Source organism: Cucumis melo, chromosome 10 (genome assembly GCF_025177605.1).
Source record: "Cucumis melo cultivar AY chromosome 10, USDA_Cmelo_AY_1.0, whole genome shotgun sequence".
Classification (NCBI taxonomy): domain Eukaryota; kingdom Viridiplantae; phylum Streptophyta; class Magnoliopsida; order Cucurbitales; family Cucurbitaceae; genus Cucumis; species Cucumis melo.
The window spans coordinates 1,305,320-1,321,775 of NC_066866.1; the positions used below are offsets into that span (position 1 = coordinate 1,305,320).

Consider the following 16,456-nt stretch of genomic DNA (forward strand, 5'->3'; position numbering starts at 1 on the left):
TGGGATGGTTTAATCTTATCAATATGAGGAGATGGATCTACTACTTCACATGATATAGAAAAGTTCTTTATTAAATAACAAAATTGTTTCTTACGTTATTAAAGACCAAATTTAATTTTCGAGTACAATAAAGATATCACAATTAAACTATAGATCCTTTTTTATATATATATATACATCAATACGTATTATATGTTACTTGGCCTATACTAATTTTAGAATCTTGATATTAATTTATTTTTTTAACTGATAATAAATAGAAAAATTATTTTAAATTGCAAAACGATTGAAAATATTAGAAAAATAAGGTAAATCCATCAGTGTTTATCAATATCAGTGACAAACATTGAGATGCTGATAGAAATCTATCAATGTCTATCAGTGATATATCTTATATAAATTTATTTAAGTAGCTTGATGTTTCTATATGGTTTTCATAGTAACATAGTTTTCATCGGAATAATAAATATTTGTAGTTCAACCAATAAAAGAAAATAATTTCACACGTTAAATAATTAATGTCCTAAAAGGCATTTTATTGTATTGTACCTTTGGCTCAAATTATAGAGACAATAATGTGAAACTAAATAATTGATTAGGCAAAAAGGAGATGAGTTATAGACTCATCGCTCATCAATCTCCCTATATTTATTTTTTATTTTTCTTTTTAATTTCTACTTTTAGATTGATTTCTAAATATTGTTATTACAAAGTATTAGTGATATATTAAGAAACGTGTGATTCCAATTCCTTACTTTTATTGTACTAAAAAGAATAGTTTGTTATTCAAATCAAGCATTTATTTCAATAACTTGTCTCATAAATAAATATTTTTTGAAAAATAATCGTTGTAAATGACAAAATACAACAAAATTTCAGATTTTATCAATAACCATTGATACTGATAAATACTTTATCTATTTTATAAATATTTTGATTAATTATACCATATATAAAAATAAATGGTTTTTTTTTTTCTTTTTACGAAATAACAGTGCTAAGAAGGAAGGCTACAACTTAAATGGACTCCAAGGGGGGAAATAACCACATCCAATCTTAGTAAAAGATTTTATGCATGTTGATGATTTTAGTTATTAGTGGTAGAGAAAAATTCCCCACAAAGTTGGGTGGAGGCAATTCTTAAAAAAAATAAATCAAAATTTTGTTTATATTCTAAAACCATACAAAATATAAAATATAACATTAGACAAATATATAATTAATGTAAACAAATTTTCAAAAATATAATATTTGATAAAATATTTACACAACTGTAATAAATTTTGTTAATTTTGTGTAAATGGTTCAGAATAAAATGTTATTGGACATTGATTGAGCCACCACCCATTGCCATTTGGTAAACGATGGCTTCAATTTTCTAAGAGCCCATTCAGCCCAATGTATAGCCCAAAATGAACCAACAAAAGATAGTAAAATACTCCAAAATAATCTCTAAAATGACAATTCATATAAATGGCAATATAACAAAAGATTTTCTTTAGTGAAAATGGAACATGGTTGAATTTTTAAATTTAAATATAATAATTAGGTTAAAGTATTAATTGATATGTAAACAAAATTTACAAATATAACATAATTTAGATTTAACTTTCGAAGTTTATCAATAATATAGTCACACTGATAAATTTTGCCAAACTGTTACTATAAATTTAATTATTAATCCTAAAAATGCACCAATAAACCTTGATTCTATAATCTAAATAATTTGGGGTGGATCTAAAAAATTGGGCTTATTCAAGAGCCTAGAATATAATGGGTTGCAGGCACAAGTCCACGCTTGGAATCGAGAGTTTTGAGCTCGATTTGTAGACCTATTACAATTCCTTTTCACTATTTTAAACTCAACCATCTTTTTTACCGTTTGCATGTTTCACAATTCTATTCCAATACTAGTTTTAACGTTTTAATATAATCATGATTATATTTCAAATTCCCGAACGTATTAGAAAATGGCTATGAGGAGCAAGTTATGAAGGTGGGAGAATATAAAATGTGGTTTTTTTTTTTGTCTTACATGTTTGTTTATTATTTTATTTTCTTATGAATATTTGTATATTGAAAAGAAGACAATATTATTGTTAAAAATATATGTATATTTACATTTAGGCCACTGAAATTTTTTGTTTTTGAATTTTCACCACTCGACAATTTCTTACATTTGATAATCACCAAAGTGCATATATATTTATATAGAATGTCTCCTAATAAGGGGAAGAAATTAGAAAGAGGGAAGGGGACAACTTTTTCTTGTTTTTATAGTTTTTTTTAAATAAATAAATAAAGTTTTGATATAACCAATGATATGTTTTAGGTAATTTATTTTGGCTTTTTCCTTGCACAAAAATCCTTGAGGAAAAAAAAAAGTCTCTCTAACTGAAATTTTAAATTAACAAATTAAAAGCAAAAACACCTAAGCAAATCTCCATTTTTCTTTTTTTCATTTTTTTGTCCTTTTCCTTCACTCTCTCCCATGAACCAACCCTAAGTTATTTAAATTGAAAAAAAAAAAAAAAAACCCTAAACATATATTATTCTAGAAATTTGAGATTTTTTCCCCATTTCTCATCCACTCTTCAACAAACAAACAAACAACAAACCCTCAAAATCTAAAATTTTCAAACCCTAAATTCACACGAAACCGAGGTGGTTATTGATGAAGAAGATGGTGAAGTAGTTGTTGAGAACAATCTGATTTTCTCGTTCACCTCCATCTTCCCAACATTATTATTATTATTATTGTTACTATTACTACTATTATTATTCGCCTCACAGTTATTGTTCTCTAAGCTTGCTTCGAACATCATTCCAATGTCGTCCTCAAACCCGATCTCGTCGAAGTACAGATCGGCCAATTCGCTTGATTTCTCGAGCGGGAGGTCGGGGACCTGTACGAATAATCCCGTGTCTAAAAATGACCAGTGCAGATCGTGGTCATCTTGTGTTGGTGGTTCGTCCATGACGACCATTGCCGGGTTGCTCTCGATTGAGAACTGGAGGTCGGGAGGGCCCGAGAATAATGTCGTTTGTTGTTGTTGTTGCTGCTGTTGATCCTGTTGTTGTTGTTGTACTACTTCTCCTTCGGAAGAAACAGGGGAGTAATTAGGGTCATCTGTTTGTTGTGTTGCTTCTTCAAGAAGTGATGATTTATTCTCTAATCTTCCAATGTAATTGCTAATGTCAAAGTTGGTCACTGCATTGGCTCCTCTGTATTCAATTGCTGCCATGTCATATGCTGCTGCTGCTTCTTCTTGTGTGTCTAATCAAACAAATAAAATCCAATTAACTAAAGCCTACTATTTAATTGCTCAAACCTTATTTGATAATCATATCATAAACATAGCTTCTACATAAGAGTTTTGTTAAGGAAAATTACATTAAGTAATTTAATGTATTCTGATTAAGTTCTAATTCAATGAGTTATAATATTACGAAAAATCAACAAGTTTATTTTTAAAACTATTAAAATGTAGCCACCTGTCTTATAAAACTATTGATTTTAAGTTTTTCTAAATTGTGTTTCTTTTCAAAAAACGGTGTTTACCATTCAATAAGTAAGCATTTGAAATTCTCAGTCAAAATCGAAAAGAAAATATAATCTTTAAAAGCTAGTTTGTGGTTTTCAAAATTTGAAATTAAATTAAAATGCCAAGAATAAAATATAGAAATGAACGTTTATATGGTTAATTTAAATAAGAAAACAACTAAAACAAAACAAATTATCAAATAGAATGTAGCATTAAAATTTTTGTTTCTAAAAAAGGAATCAGACAAATAATAACACAAAGAACATTGTAAAGTAATTAAGAGAAAACTCATGCACATTTTAACAAACTAAAAATCGAAAACCAAATAGTTATTGAACTAAACTTTAGTTTAATGGGATTAATTAAACAAGATTATTTAGCATAGGGGTTGAGCAGATTTGACTATCTAAATGGGGTTTGGTTTGAAATTTAGATAGAAAATCACGTGATAATGTTAATTTTTTTAAAACCCAAACCAATTAATTAATTAGTTAATTACAATCGTATCAGAAAACACAGATCTATATAAATATTCTCTCTTTGTTTCTCTAGCATAAAAAAATAAAAACAAAATCATGGTTCAACTTCAAGGTCTCCATAAAAATGAAAATTCGAAATTTTATTGAGACAATAAAATGCAATTTTTTTTTTATAAAAAAAAAAAGTCAAAATATAGAAAGCAGCAATGCAGAACAACTGGTTCTGCTGTCTATAACACCATACGAATTTCCCGTGATTTTTGGTTTGACTAAACAAATCATTTTTAAAACAATGGAGTATTTATTTATGAATTTTGTAATTTTAAGTAAATTAATTTTGTATTTATGAAAATTAAAAAAAATAAGGAAAAAAAAGGGCTCCGATGGAAAATGAAAGTACAGATGTGAAAAAACAAACTAAAAAGTTCCCAGTCCGACAGAGGGTAGTAGAGTGGCACGTGAGGCCACATATTACTTTTTTTTTCATAATATTACTTTTGAAACAAAAGCTGTGGATCACAAACTTCTCCTTTTATTTAATTTAATTTAATTAATAATTTTATTATTGTTATTATTTTATAGCTGCAGCTGAAGTAGGATCACGTGCCGTACCCCCAGCAGGACCACTCGTAGTTCTTAAATTACAATTTCAAATTTCAAATATTGTATTAAAATCCCTTTTGGTTATTTAAACAATGGTAAAAATTAAATATGTGAATATCTAAATCTAGTTTTTTAAATAGAATAATTGTTCGGCATCAAACTTTCTACCTCTAAAAAATGAATATACACTGGCTTTTCTAATTAAGATGTAGATTTACCTAGAAAATTTAATATTCAGTCATATTTCGAATTATATATATATATATATATATATATATATATATATATATATATATATATATATATATATATATATATATATAACCAAATTGCAAGTTTGTTGTTGAATTTTGATGGTTGTTATGATCCTTCGACTTTTAATTATTATTTTTAATTCATAAATCTAATATATTAGATATAAAAAAAATCAATTATATATATCTAATAAATCAATTAATTTTTAAAATTTTTAAAGACTAATTAGAAACTCATAAGATCACTACATAAACAGAAAGGAAAGAGTTTATTTACTAAATTAATTTAATCTTTAAGAAAAGTGTTATTTAAATTAATATTTAAAATTATACACCCACTCAAAATCAGGGAAGGTGAACCTAAACACCTCATTTTTCTATGGAACAGTTGATGACTTGGGATTTGACATAAGTCATGACCCAGTAGTTAAACCAATTAGCAAACAAACCTAATAATTTAAAACATTTATTTTTTAAAAAATGAAATAAATTTTAAGAATATATAAATTAATTATTATCTATTTATTTATTTTTTTAAAAAATAAAATAAAAAGCAAACTAAGGGCAATAAAGAATTGGACTGTCTACGACAAGTAAGAAAAATGGTGCCACGTTAGCTGACAGACTGGGAAAACATCTGACGCACTGATCCACGTAGTTATAAGTTTGCGCCGGTTACTATTTAAACCCACGTGGCACCGCAACGTGGAACTAAGCAAAAAGTAAAGATAGAGAAAGAAAAGCGTACTGTAAGTTCCCAAATATAGATATTTGCTTCCGAAAACACGGCCAATCCGAGCCTCCCACCGACCGTTGTGGTGGTGGCGCGCGACTCCACGATACTTAGAAACACCTCTCGAGAAACCACTGCTCCGCCGCCGTAACGACGCCAAATATTCCTCCTTCGTTACTTTCCGCATCTCTTCCATTTCATTCGTGTACGACTCTACCTGTGTTTATTTCACAATGTTAATTAAAATCAACACAACCGTCCATTATTTTGCCAATATTCTTCAAAATAAAATTAACAAACCGTCCATTATTTTTGCCAATATTTTTTTCAAAATAAAATCAACATACCGTCCATTAATTTGCCGGTATTCTTCAAAATAAAAACATGCCCAAAGTGTCAATTTATTAGCGAAAGAGAGGACTTCCTTTATGATTTAGAAGAGATAATGAGATTCACTTTATGGAGAATCAATGAAATAAATAAAAATAAATGAGTGAAATGTCTATTGTAGCCTTGAAGATGAAAAGTTACCGGGAAATTGAGAGTGGTTCCGGGTCCCCAGTACTTAAGGGCAGCAAGGTCATATGTTCGGGCAGCGGCCTCCTCGTTATCGTAAGCTCCTGCAAAATTTATGAATTTCATATTAATTTCACCAAAATTTTAAAATAAGAAGATAACCATTATCTCGCCACGTGTCCTCCAAATTTCACTAGGAAAATTAAAAATAATATATGTAGAGAGAGAGCTTACCCAAATAAACTGAGCAGCGACAAAAGTGGAAAATGAACGTTGGCGATGACGGGGGAAGCCCAAATACACAGTCAGCAAAACAAAATCAGAGCTTTATTTTTTTTATATAATAATATTAAAATTAAAAAGTTAAACCGAATAAACAAAGAATTTTTTAGATCTCTTCGTCTATCAATTAATTGATTAGTTAATTAATTAAGCGATTAATTAAGTAATTAAGAGGATGTTTTTAATTTTCCTCACCTTGCCTTCCTTTTTTGTTCTGAATGTTATTCCATGAACTCTTGTCCCAAAGATGAGCTTCGAACCGGCCGGTCCATCGGTGCCTAATGTTCCGATTTCGGAATAATTAATTTCACAATCTCAATTCAACATGCAAATTGAAAAAGAAAAAAAAAACTAATTAAATTAATAAATCCCAAACCTAGTGACTCCTCTGTAAATGGAGCTCCGGCGAGCGGGAGAGGCGGAGGCGGCAGCGGCCGCGTTGTTGGTTTCATTGGTGGTATGATTATGAATCTGACATTTCGTTTCGTCTTGATTCCTCCTCCGGCGTTTGGCTCTGGTTTTCTCCGATTGTGGAGCGGCAGTGAGATTGTTGTTATGAATGCCGGAATCGGAGCCGACGCAGGAGGAAGAGGAGGAGGAGGAGGAAGAAGAAGAAGAAGATATTCTCATGGCGGCGGGGGCGGCGGCGGCGGGAGAGGATTGAGATTTGGAATGAGGAAGATCGGGAGTGGGAATTAAGAAAGTGGAAGTGAAATGGAGGAATAAAATGGTGTTTGAATTGGATGGGAATGAAGAGAGGGGGAAATTTGGAGAAGCATTTTGGTAACCTAAAGTTGTTTACCAACAAGTGGAGAGTTAAAAGAAAGAAGGAAGAAGGAAGAGGAAGAAGAAGAAGAAGGAGAAAGAGGGGGTTAAGAATAACTAGGGTTAAGAAGGGGGGGGGGGGGGGTTAAAGTTAACCAGGTGAGTTACGAAATTGCCCAACACTTGGCTGTAGGTGCAGCCATGCTACCAATCGGTTTACTTCTCTTTGCTGCCTTTCCTATTTTGATTTTATGGAGTATCATTTTTCATTTGTCATTTTATTTAACCTTTCTTATAAATAAATAAATTAAAAACAAAAATAAAGTTTCAATTTTTTTTGGTGCAATAAAATGATGCCCAAATATGTCTTTTCGCCTTCAAATCATAGTGTTAATTCTAAAAATTTAATAATAGTTCTAAAAGGAATATTTTCAAATATAGTAAAATAAACTAAAACATTTACGAATTATAGTAAAATTTTAAATTTTAAATTTCTATTACTATCTTATATCTATCAATGTCATCTATAGTAATATATCAGTATTTATTAATGTTTATTATTGATAAAATCTAAAATTTTATTATATTTTATAAATATTTTTATCAAATTTATCCCTTTTAACAATTCTTCTGGTTTTAATTTATATGGTTTATTTTTTTATGGTAAATATTAATTTTTTATGATGATGTGATAAATTATAGACTGAGAAGTTAGGATACTTGTTGAAATTACTATCAAATTAATTGTTTTTTGTATTATCAATATTATTTTAAAATTTATTTTAGGTGCTAATTCGTTTATAAATTTGGGAGATTTTGACCATCATTAGTGAAAACACACAAAAATATAAAAGATTAAATTAAACTTTGTAAAGTAACATTTTTCTTATCTTGTTAAAAACGAATTGACAATTAATTTTGTCTGATTCATTTTAAAATACGTGAGATAAATAATTAAATTTATTTTTATTCGTTAGGTTTTTAAAGTTTTTTTTTTCGAATTTAATATAAATTTCAAGCAAATAGATATATTATATGATATATAATTAAATTCACCTCATGATTTTGATTATTTTGTAATTTAAGATAAAAGTTTGTTTTATGCTGTTTTTGCCAAAATGAAATTATTGTGTATGAAGTTATAAACATTTAGCATGAATGAGTGTAACAATAAATTTACTGTTGATGATGTAGCCACATGCAAAAGAAAAGAAGAAGTTAAAATACCATTGATTGTTCTAGAATGTTCATATATTGTACTTTCAAATATTGATTTTTCAATTAATATAGGTCACTACTACAGTCATTTCTTATCTAAACTTACCTTGGATAATATAATGAATCTGTCACCAAAGACAATTTTGAATTATTTATACAAAAAAAAAAATCAAATCTAATATAATGGTTTTTAAATAAATAAATAAAATTTTATGGGTGATTTTAGATCCGATAATATAATCGACATAAAATAAGAGTAGAAACAACAAGGTGTAATAAAATTTTAACCAGAGAAAAAAAACCTCATGGTTCTAAAATAGGCTTAGAAGAAAGAGATGGTTTGTGTCGATGGCTAAATTAATGTGTTCAGCATAGTGGAGGTCGACCGTAGCTAATGAGGCATATATGTCTCACTCGTAGCATTACCTTAGGACCAAAATGGACCTTGGGTAAAATACTTGGTCTCAATGTCTCTCCATAGGTATCACACTTGTGGATAGGTTTTCTTTCTTACATGCCATCTTCCTCTTCCTTAATTTCAAACACGAAGATCAAATACTAAACCATCAATTCGCTCAAAAGTTTAAGTTAGTGGTTGAAAGCAAATTTAATTATATATCACTAATACTCCTCTCACTTATGCGCTTGAAATATTTGAAAGGTCCAACAAATGAAAATCAATTTTGATTGGGGAGGAAACAACAATAGACCTCCCTACACCACCTGCTATGATACCATATTAAATTATCAATTCATCCAAAACTTTAAACATGTGATTGAAGGTAAATTTAATTATATATCATCAATATCGAACAAATTTTTTCTATGCAGATTTTCGTATTGAAGGTATATATTACAACTTAATAGAAATAAAAAATATATATATACAATCAAATTCATAGTAGCCTAAGTTGAGAGACATCAAATATGAGTGGAAAGGAGTTTGGAAAGTAATGAACAAAGTGGGGAATTTTTGTTGGTACGAGTCGGTGGGGACTATTTGGAATGGACAAGTGTAATGTTATGCATATAGAGTTGAAGAAATTGCTCCTTAAATCATTATAACTAGACAAGGACTTGTGTCATCATAACCAAACACCAAAACACAAATTTCAAGCTAACCCATGGGTTACCACCAAACAAAACAAAATGTGCATTGATCCCGATTTGTAAATACCGAACTCATTTCATTTTTACAATTTTTAACATAATATTCTTTTCTACAGTTTTCATTTTTTTTTGTCCTCGATTTCTCACGTATTCCAATATCTTTTTAAAATTTCAACAATCTTAATTATATTTTGACTTCGTGCATGGTTTCTTAACTGGTGTTAAATGATTGAGATATGTTGGATTGTCAATCCATAAATTAAAAGGTTTACATCTCTCACTTTAGATGTTGCGTTGATGAAATTTTGCTCTTTTGACAATAGATTTTTAAATAAGTTTATATATATTGTGGTTAAAACTAATATACTTATTTAGCCTCATTTTTTTCTATACTCCTCTCTCAATAATTCACTTTTTTTTTTAAGAACAAGAAAGTTTACCAACCTTTTTAGTATAATTGGGATAGGGAGATTTCAACAATCTATCTTGTGGTACTAACACACCCGCGTGTCATTTGAGCTGTGTTCGACTTAACAATGAAGCATAAGAGATCGAACTATCGATTTCTAAGAATTACGGTTGATCACAATTAAGTACTCTATGCTCAAAATATAATGGTCTAGTTTATCCCCAACCTAATGGAGCTGGACTTGAATTAAATTGAAGTCATCAAGTTTTTTAATCGCGAGACTTCGAACTTATTATAGGTTTTTTTCTTCCTTTTATTTTGTTGATGCTATCTCTCTTGTACCTCCCATCCTCTCGTGAATGTTTCTTGTTTTTGTAAAATTCTCAGAGAGAAGAACGCAATTACTCATAATCTAGCCGTTTCGGCGTCTTCTCATATTTCACATTTTCAATCCTTTTAAAAATGGTTATTTCCTTCCTCTAATATTATATCATTCATCTTCAAGAAGGATAGCTGATGTTCGATTGTTGAATTCTTTTTTCAATTTTTACGAAATTTCAGTTCATTGATAGTATGGTTAATATTTGATAGTGAGATTGGGAGAGAGGAAAAAATTTGTCCATTGATAGTATGGATTAATTTTTTTTTTCTTTAAACAAAAGTTAGATTACATATATCCACTCAGAATAGCAATTAAGTTTTAAATTTAATATTTTGCAAAAGAAAAAAGGAAGAAAGTTTATTAAAAGGAAAAAAGAGTTATAAAATTAGTAAAATTACCATCAAATTACTGTCATATTTTAATATTTATATTTTAAATAAATCTTAAATACAATCCTTTAAAATTAAGTTTTATCAAAATCTCGAGGGAAAAAGTTTTTTTTTTTTAAAAAAAAACGACCCTAAACTAATAACTTAATTTTTTTTCTTTTAATAAAAACGCCGTTAGATATATAATAGAATTATTTACGAATATAATAAAATTTATCAAAATTTTCTATACAACTCCTAATAAAACATTAACTATTTAAAAAATAATAATATTTGAAGTAGCCTCAAACAAAGATATTTTGACATTTATAACTAATGGAATGGGGAAGGGTATTGCATTAAAATTTAGGAGTCAAAGTAAGGAGAGTTGAATTAAACGTGACTTGTGCATGGTTCCACAATTGAATTAAATGTAGGAGAATTAAATACTCGCTTCTCCCTTCTCTCTCTCTCTCTTTTTTTTTCAAAAACTTCGTTAAACTAGTAACTTTCAAGAGTCTTTTAAAAAATATAACAAAACGTAAAAGTATTTTACATTCTATAACACAATTTTGAAAATGAAAAAAGTCCAGAAATCTACTATGAAAATACTAAAAATGTCCCGTCAACAACGCGTAGTATATTTACGATCGTATAGATTTAGCTACTCCAATCTAAATGATCTTTTTTTCAAAATTTTTTATAGACGATCTTTTAGATTTTGTTATTTACGTCGTTTAGATGAGATGAAAAGAAAAAATGCGAGGGAAAGAAATTATAGCGAAAAAAGAGAAAAAACGAAATACGATGAAAATATTAAACGATATAAAAATGGAATAAAAAATAAAGAAAGACGATGGAAAAAAGTCGCAACAGAAAAAAAATCAAAAAAATCGCAGAAGAAAGACGAGGAAAGAAATCACCAATAAGAGAAGAAAGATGAAAGAGCAATCGTGTTTGGTTCCCTTTATCAAAGTTTCTTTTTCTTTTTTTAATTAATGTTTTTAGTTTTTAACGGCAGCAGTAACCTTTTGTTAAGAATATCCCTCCTTAAAAATCAACTTTTGAGATTAATTAATAAGAATATCCAATAATCAAACGTTCTCAAAAATTCAAAATCACTGTTGCAAAAAAGATTAATATTGTTTCTTCTATAAAGAAAAATATAATTTAGCAATTTTCATTAAGATTAATTAATTAAGCATATCGTTAAATTGACTACTTATTAGCTATTTTAAAAAAGTAATGATTAGTGATAGAAAGCTAGCTATTAGTACTAATAGAAAGTAATTAATTAGTGTAATTAAACGTTCTGATATTTATCTATATAAAATGGTTTTAATATCTATTTGAGAAAAATAAAGATGGTTTTGATCATTAACTATTAAGTACGCAGGACTAATTAATTTTTAGTGCATCTATGTAAGAATTTTGGACTTACAGGACTTTATTATTAAATCGTCACTAGTGAAGAATTAAATGTCGAAATGTCAATTAAAATCCCCTAAAAATTATCAAATAAAATCAATAAAGGATTAATGGTTAATAATATTCATCAATCTGAGTTGGGATAAATATCATAGACAGTCTATTTTTCTCTTCTCTCTTTTTTTGCACTTATTAAATACAATGCATAATAAACCAAATCATGGTATATTTGAAAAACTAAGTCTAGAACTAAAAAACACCTCAACAAATTTCCGAAATAGAGAAATCAACGGATGGCAATTTTAAACCATCAAAATAAACTTGTTTCAATCGCTTTTAGATGTGTATAGAATTGAACCAAACGGATGGTAGAGCCATAGAGATTTGAATTGATTGAACTACACTTGAGTAACGTTAATTCAAACGAGATTGGAACCTCTTTTACTTTAATACAAAGATATGTGTTGTTTAGAATATTTGCTCAATTATTCGGGTGATTATATTAATTGTTGGTTGAACCGTGGGTTCAATCCGACACAAAATCCCTACAGGTGAACAATCTTATAGGTCGAATTTTCGAGTCTTTTTTAGTGTCAAAAACAGTTTTTTATCCTTTTTTTTTTCTCCTGAAGTTAAATAAAGGCAGTTGGGTATTGTAATCAAGATCAATATGCCAATTGAAAATTGCAATTAAATTTTTAAAAAAACGATGCCATATTTTTTTCCATTGCTATTCATCAGAATTGTCATCACCGTACGTACCATTACTATTATCCTGATGAACCATGGACTTGGTTTTAAATTTAGACAATCTACTTGAAGGTTTAGAGGGTTTCTTCACCTTCTCTGCTTGCAACTCCAGTCCTTTCTCTGATGGTTTCCGTTTTCTTTTCATCCGTGCTCCTCCTGCATCGTCGGTGTTGTCTAACACTGAAAAGCAAACCAAACAGTCATTGAATAACAAATCGAACGGAACAAGTTGCAGAAAAGCATAGGGAAACTATTGGTTCAGTTGGTTCAAAGAAATGCCTTTTATGTAAGGTTAGAGAAAAGATTTAGTTTGCGTAGAACCGATATAAATTACACTAAGGCTACAGAAAAGTTTACAAATACTTGATGATTGATGAATACTCCTAAAGTTTTCAAAACAAATCACAAAGATACTTTTGGTAGAAAGGGCCCTTTGTCAGCCAAAAGTGCAAAAGAATGATTTTCTATATTTGAGAAGGTAACAAAGAGATGGTCCTTAGAACAGATCTCGTAATTTTTCGTTACATATACATCAGAACACGATATTCATAAGAAAAATAAGATCTAGTTTGCTCGGATATTCCCGTTCCCTTGTCCTATCTCTCTAATATACCCATGTTATAACAAATTTGTTTGCTTCTAGAATCACATATACCATTTAGAAGAATAACAGGGGACATCCAATGTAGCTTTGGTGTGTTTGTGCTTGCTTGAGTAACTAAACTGAGTTAAAGGCTTTATACTAATTCAAAGAAAACCGAGCCCAATGATGCTTTTTTTGTAGGGTAGCAAAGAAAAGATGAAATTTAATGGTATGTACCCACCAACATTCACAGATCCAAGAAAACACACAAGGAACTGAGCAACTGAGATTTTACCTTCCATTGGACTTGATGCATGATTGGTTGTTCGACCATTTACACCGGCCTCCTCTGAAAGTGGGGATCCAGAATTGTTATTATCGATCATTTTTGAAGAAATCTCTACGCACTTATCCTGCTGCTCAGTAACATCAGGACATGGGATAGATGGCAAGAAGCATAGTTCATCTTGTGAAGCATCTGAATCACTGAAAGCTGAATCCTTCTCCACAGTTATGATATCGACTTCTTCATCTTCATTAACATCAGGTTCTTTCACCTGAAATCACAAACCTGTCATATAACTGGGCAAGGAACTGAAAATTCAGAGGAAAAATAAATATTACGATCTCACCTTCTCAGTTTCAGGATTTAGATCAAATTCATCTTCTCTTTCTACGTATTCTTCGTTTTCCTCGAGCTCTTTAAAATCAGGAGCAAAAGCACTCCAATTCTCGGTATAATCTTTAGCCCAAATATAAATCAAGCCAGTAAGTGAAACAGAAACAACAATGGGATGAACGGGATGCCAGCCTAAATCAATCAATGCTTCCTTAGGACCTTCGAGGATTTTTACCAGATAACCTGCCCGATCCCAAATATAAATCTTGTGTTCTCCCTTGCTTGCAGAACCACCAACAACCCACTCACCATCACCACTGAAACAAGGTGCTTTCCAGTGCATTCTAGTAATCGAATCTTGAAACTCCCGGAAAAGAGTTAAACACTTTGTTCCAACAGCCTTCAGCTTCTCAGCACCATCAAACCCATCGAACTCTTTCGTAATGTCATCGATGACTTTCAATCCATCTTTATTGGGTAGGAGATTTTCATATATTCTAATTGTTCTATCGTTAGAATTAGTGAGCAGATATTGACCATTTCTACTAAAAACTATGTTCTTAACAACAGCACCTCCAGAAATTGGAACCATGGCCTCTATTTGAATTCTTTCATAATCTATTATAAGTATTTCACCTTTTGAATTTCCTACATAAACCAGGTTGCCATACTTGTTAAAGCAAGCTGCTGTAGGAGTAAAAGGTGGAGTTCCATCCGAAACTTTGCCTCGAGCAGAAGCCGTATCTGTATCAGAAATACAAACTGGAAGTAGAGTTGTGCTTCCCGTCTTTAAGTCAACAATCATAGGAGCAGATGAGAGAGGGCATGCCAGGCAGAGAGATGGTTGAGACGATCCAGGATGCAGACGAGCTTGTAAGGGGGTCTGTTGCAGCGTTATGCGGTTAATCTTCTCCCCTTTCAGAACATCCCACAATGTTAATGACCTATCAGCAGCCGATACAAGAATTTGGTGGCCATATTTTGACCAACAAACACTAGTTATGGCAGAAACACAATCTTTATCTTTAAGCTCCTTAGCGATGCCTCTGGTCTCGAAGTCCCAAATAACACAGTTTCCATCAGAGCATCCAGCTGTCAACAATAACAACGAAGCAATAAAATTTAGCGGGTATTACCTAGATGGCTGCCACCAAGCAGGACGCTTGTGTATTTCTAAAGGGGGTTTGTTTCATGTCTTGTGGTTTTCACAGTTCTGGCATTGCAAAAGTGCTAAATATGAGAACATTAACAGGACAAATTTGGGAAGAAAACATAAGATAGACATCCCTATATGTAATTTTTCATTAATATAAAATGACATTTGTCCCTTAATCTTGAATTTAATTATTGAAGCCTCTTTTTGTAGCTTTGGCTCCTTTCTCTATTTGGCTTTTGTGTTTTGTCTTTGTTCTTTCATTTATCTTAATGATCTTGACGAAATTAGTTGTCCCGGTGAAGAAACGCAAGTAAGAACATAGCAACCTACATAAGCTGAGGAGACAAGAAGGAAAAATTGAATCTTTCAACACCCCCGCATGAACTCATTCTTACTCCCAATCATTATTCATTACAAAAAATCAATATTTTCGTAAGTAACTTCATCAAATAGCAGTGATTGTTAAAAAAGAGAAGAAGAAGAATAAACAACAAAAGCTCCGTTATATGACAGAAAGTCATCGAGAGCAACAACTTCGGTTACTAACAATCAAAACACGAACAGAAACAGACCTAGCTGCAGCAAAAAACCCAAAAAACAACAAAAGCAAAAGCAAATTCTTCTTCCTATAAGCGACAACAAAGCACTTCTAATCACGTAAAAACTAAGACAGCCATGGGTACCTGCTAGAAGAGTACCACGACGGTTAAAGGCGATGCATTTCATAACTCCATGTTCGAGAAACTCTTCTATAACCTCCGGGAAATCTCCCTGCAACGGATCTTCGCAAAAGGAAAAAAAAAAGCAGGAAATTAATAACGAAAAAACGGTGCAATTGGGGGAGATTTTGGTTTGAAATTAAGGGGAAAAAGGCAGGAACTCACCAATAATTGGGGCATTCATGGAGCTGAAGAAGCCAGAACTGGAATGGCTTGTGAGGAAGTTAAGTGATGAGAGAATCGGATGGAGAACAAGAAGAAGAAAGGTAAAGAAAGAACAGTCGTCGGCGCCAAAACCCTTCAACTGGGCGCCAAGTTTTTGCTTTTTAGCGTTTTGTTTCGCAATTCGAGTATTGTTATTAAGTTCTTGTCGACTTAAGTTCTTTGTGTCAATAAATAGATTTAAATCTTTTTCAATTAAATAAGGAAAATTGTCCAAAATAATATATTTCACAAAATATTTGCATAATAAATATAAATAGTTGAAAAAGTTAACTTTTAATATTAAAAGTTTAAGATATAATTGCAACTATTAAT

At 30.5% G+C, this 16,456-nt stretch overlaps 2 protein-coding genes across 2 annotated transcripts; both read right to left on the reverse strand.

The window, feature by feature from the left end:
• Positions 1-2,385: 2,385 nt before the first annotated feature.
• LOC103489352 (ethylene-responsive transcription factor WRI1) lies at positions 2,386-6,234 on the reverse strand. The gene is made up of 3 exons (XM_008448490.3): positions 6,146-6,234; positions 5,630-5,831; positions 2,386-3,277 (listed from the first exon to the last, which is right to left on the reverse strand). The coding sequence occupies exons 2-3, from the start codon at positions 5,808-5,810 to the stop codon at positions 2,637-2,639; spliced, it is 822 nt and encodes a 273-aa protein (XP_008446712.2). The 5' UTR covers positions 5,811-5,831; positions 6,146-6,234; the 3' UTR covers positions 2,386-2,636.
• Positions 6,235-12,763: 6,529 nt separating this feature from the next.
• LOC103489351 (protein RBL) lies at positions 12,764-16,280 on the reverse strand. The gene is made up of 5 exons (XM_008448489.3): positions 16,085-16,280; positions 15,884-15,982; positions 14,058-15,136; positions 13,721-13,982; positions 12,764-13,022 (listed from the first exon to the last, which is right to left on the reverse strand). The coding sequence occupies exons 1-5, from the start codon at positions 16,101-16,103 to the stop codon at positions 12,823-12,825; spliced, it is 1,659 nt and encodes a 552-aa protein (XP_008446711.2). The 5' UTR covers positions 16,104-16,280; the 3' UTR covers positions 12,764-12,822.
• Between the last annotated feature and the right edge of the window lie 176 nt (positions 16,281-16,456).

Bases quoted from the DNA above. Each gene is read 5' to 3' on its own strand.
- LOC103489351 (XM_008448489.3), bottom strand. The intron at 15,137-15,883 runs GTACCCATGGCT...TATTGTTGACAG, and splicing joins TCGTGGTACTCTTCTAGCAG to CTGGATGCTCTGATGGAAAC. The intron at 13,983-14,057 runs GTGAGATCGTAA...TTGTGATTTCAG, and splicing joins TAAATCCTGAAACTGAGAAG to GTGAAAGAACCTGATGTTAA.
- LOC103489352 (XM_008448490.3), bottom strand. From the start codon at position 5,810: ATGGAAGAGATGCGGAAAGTAACGAAGGAGGAATATTTGGCGTCGTTA. The intron at 3,278-5,629 runs GTACGCTTTTCT...TTGTTTGATTAG, and splicing joins TCTATATTTGGGAACTTACA to ACACACAAGAAGAAGCAGCA.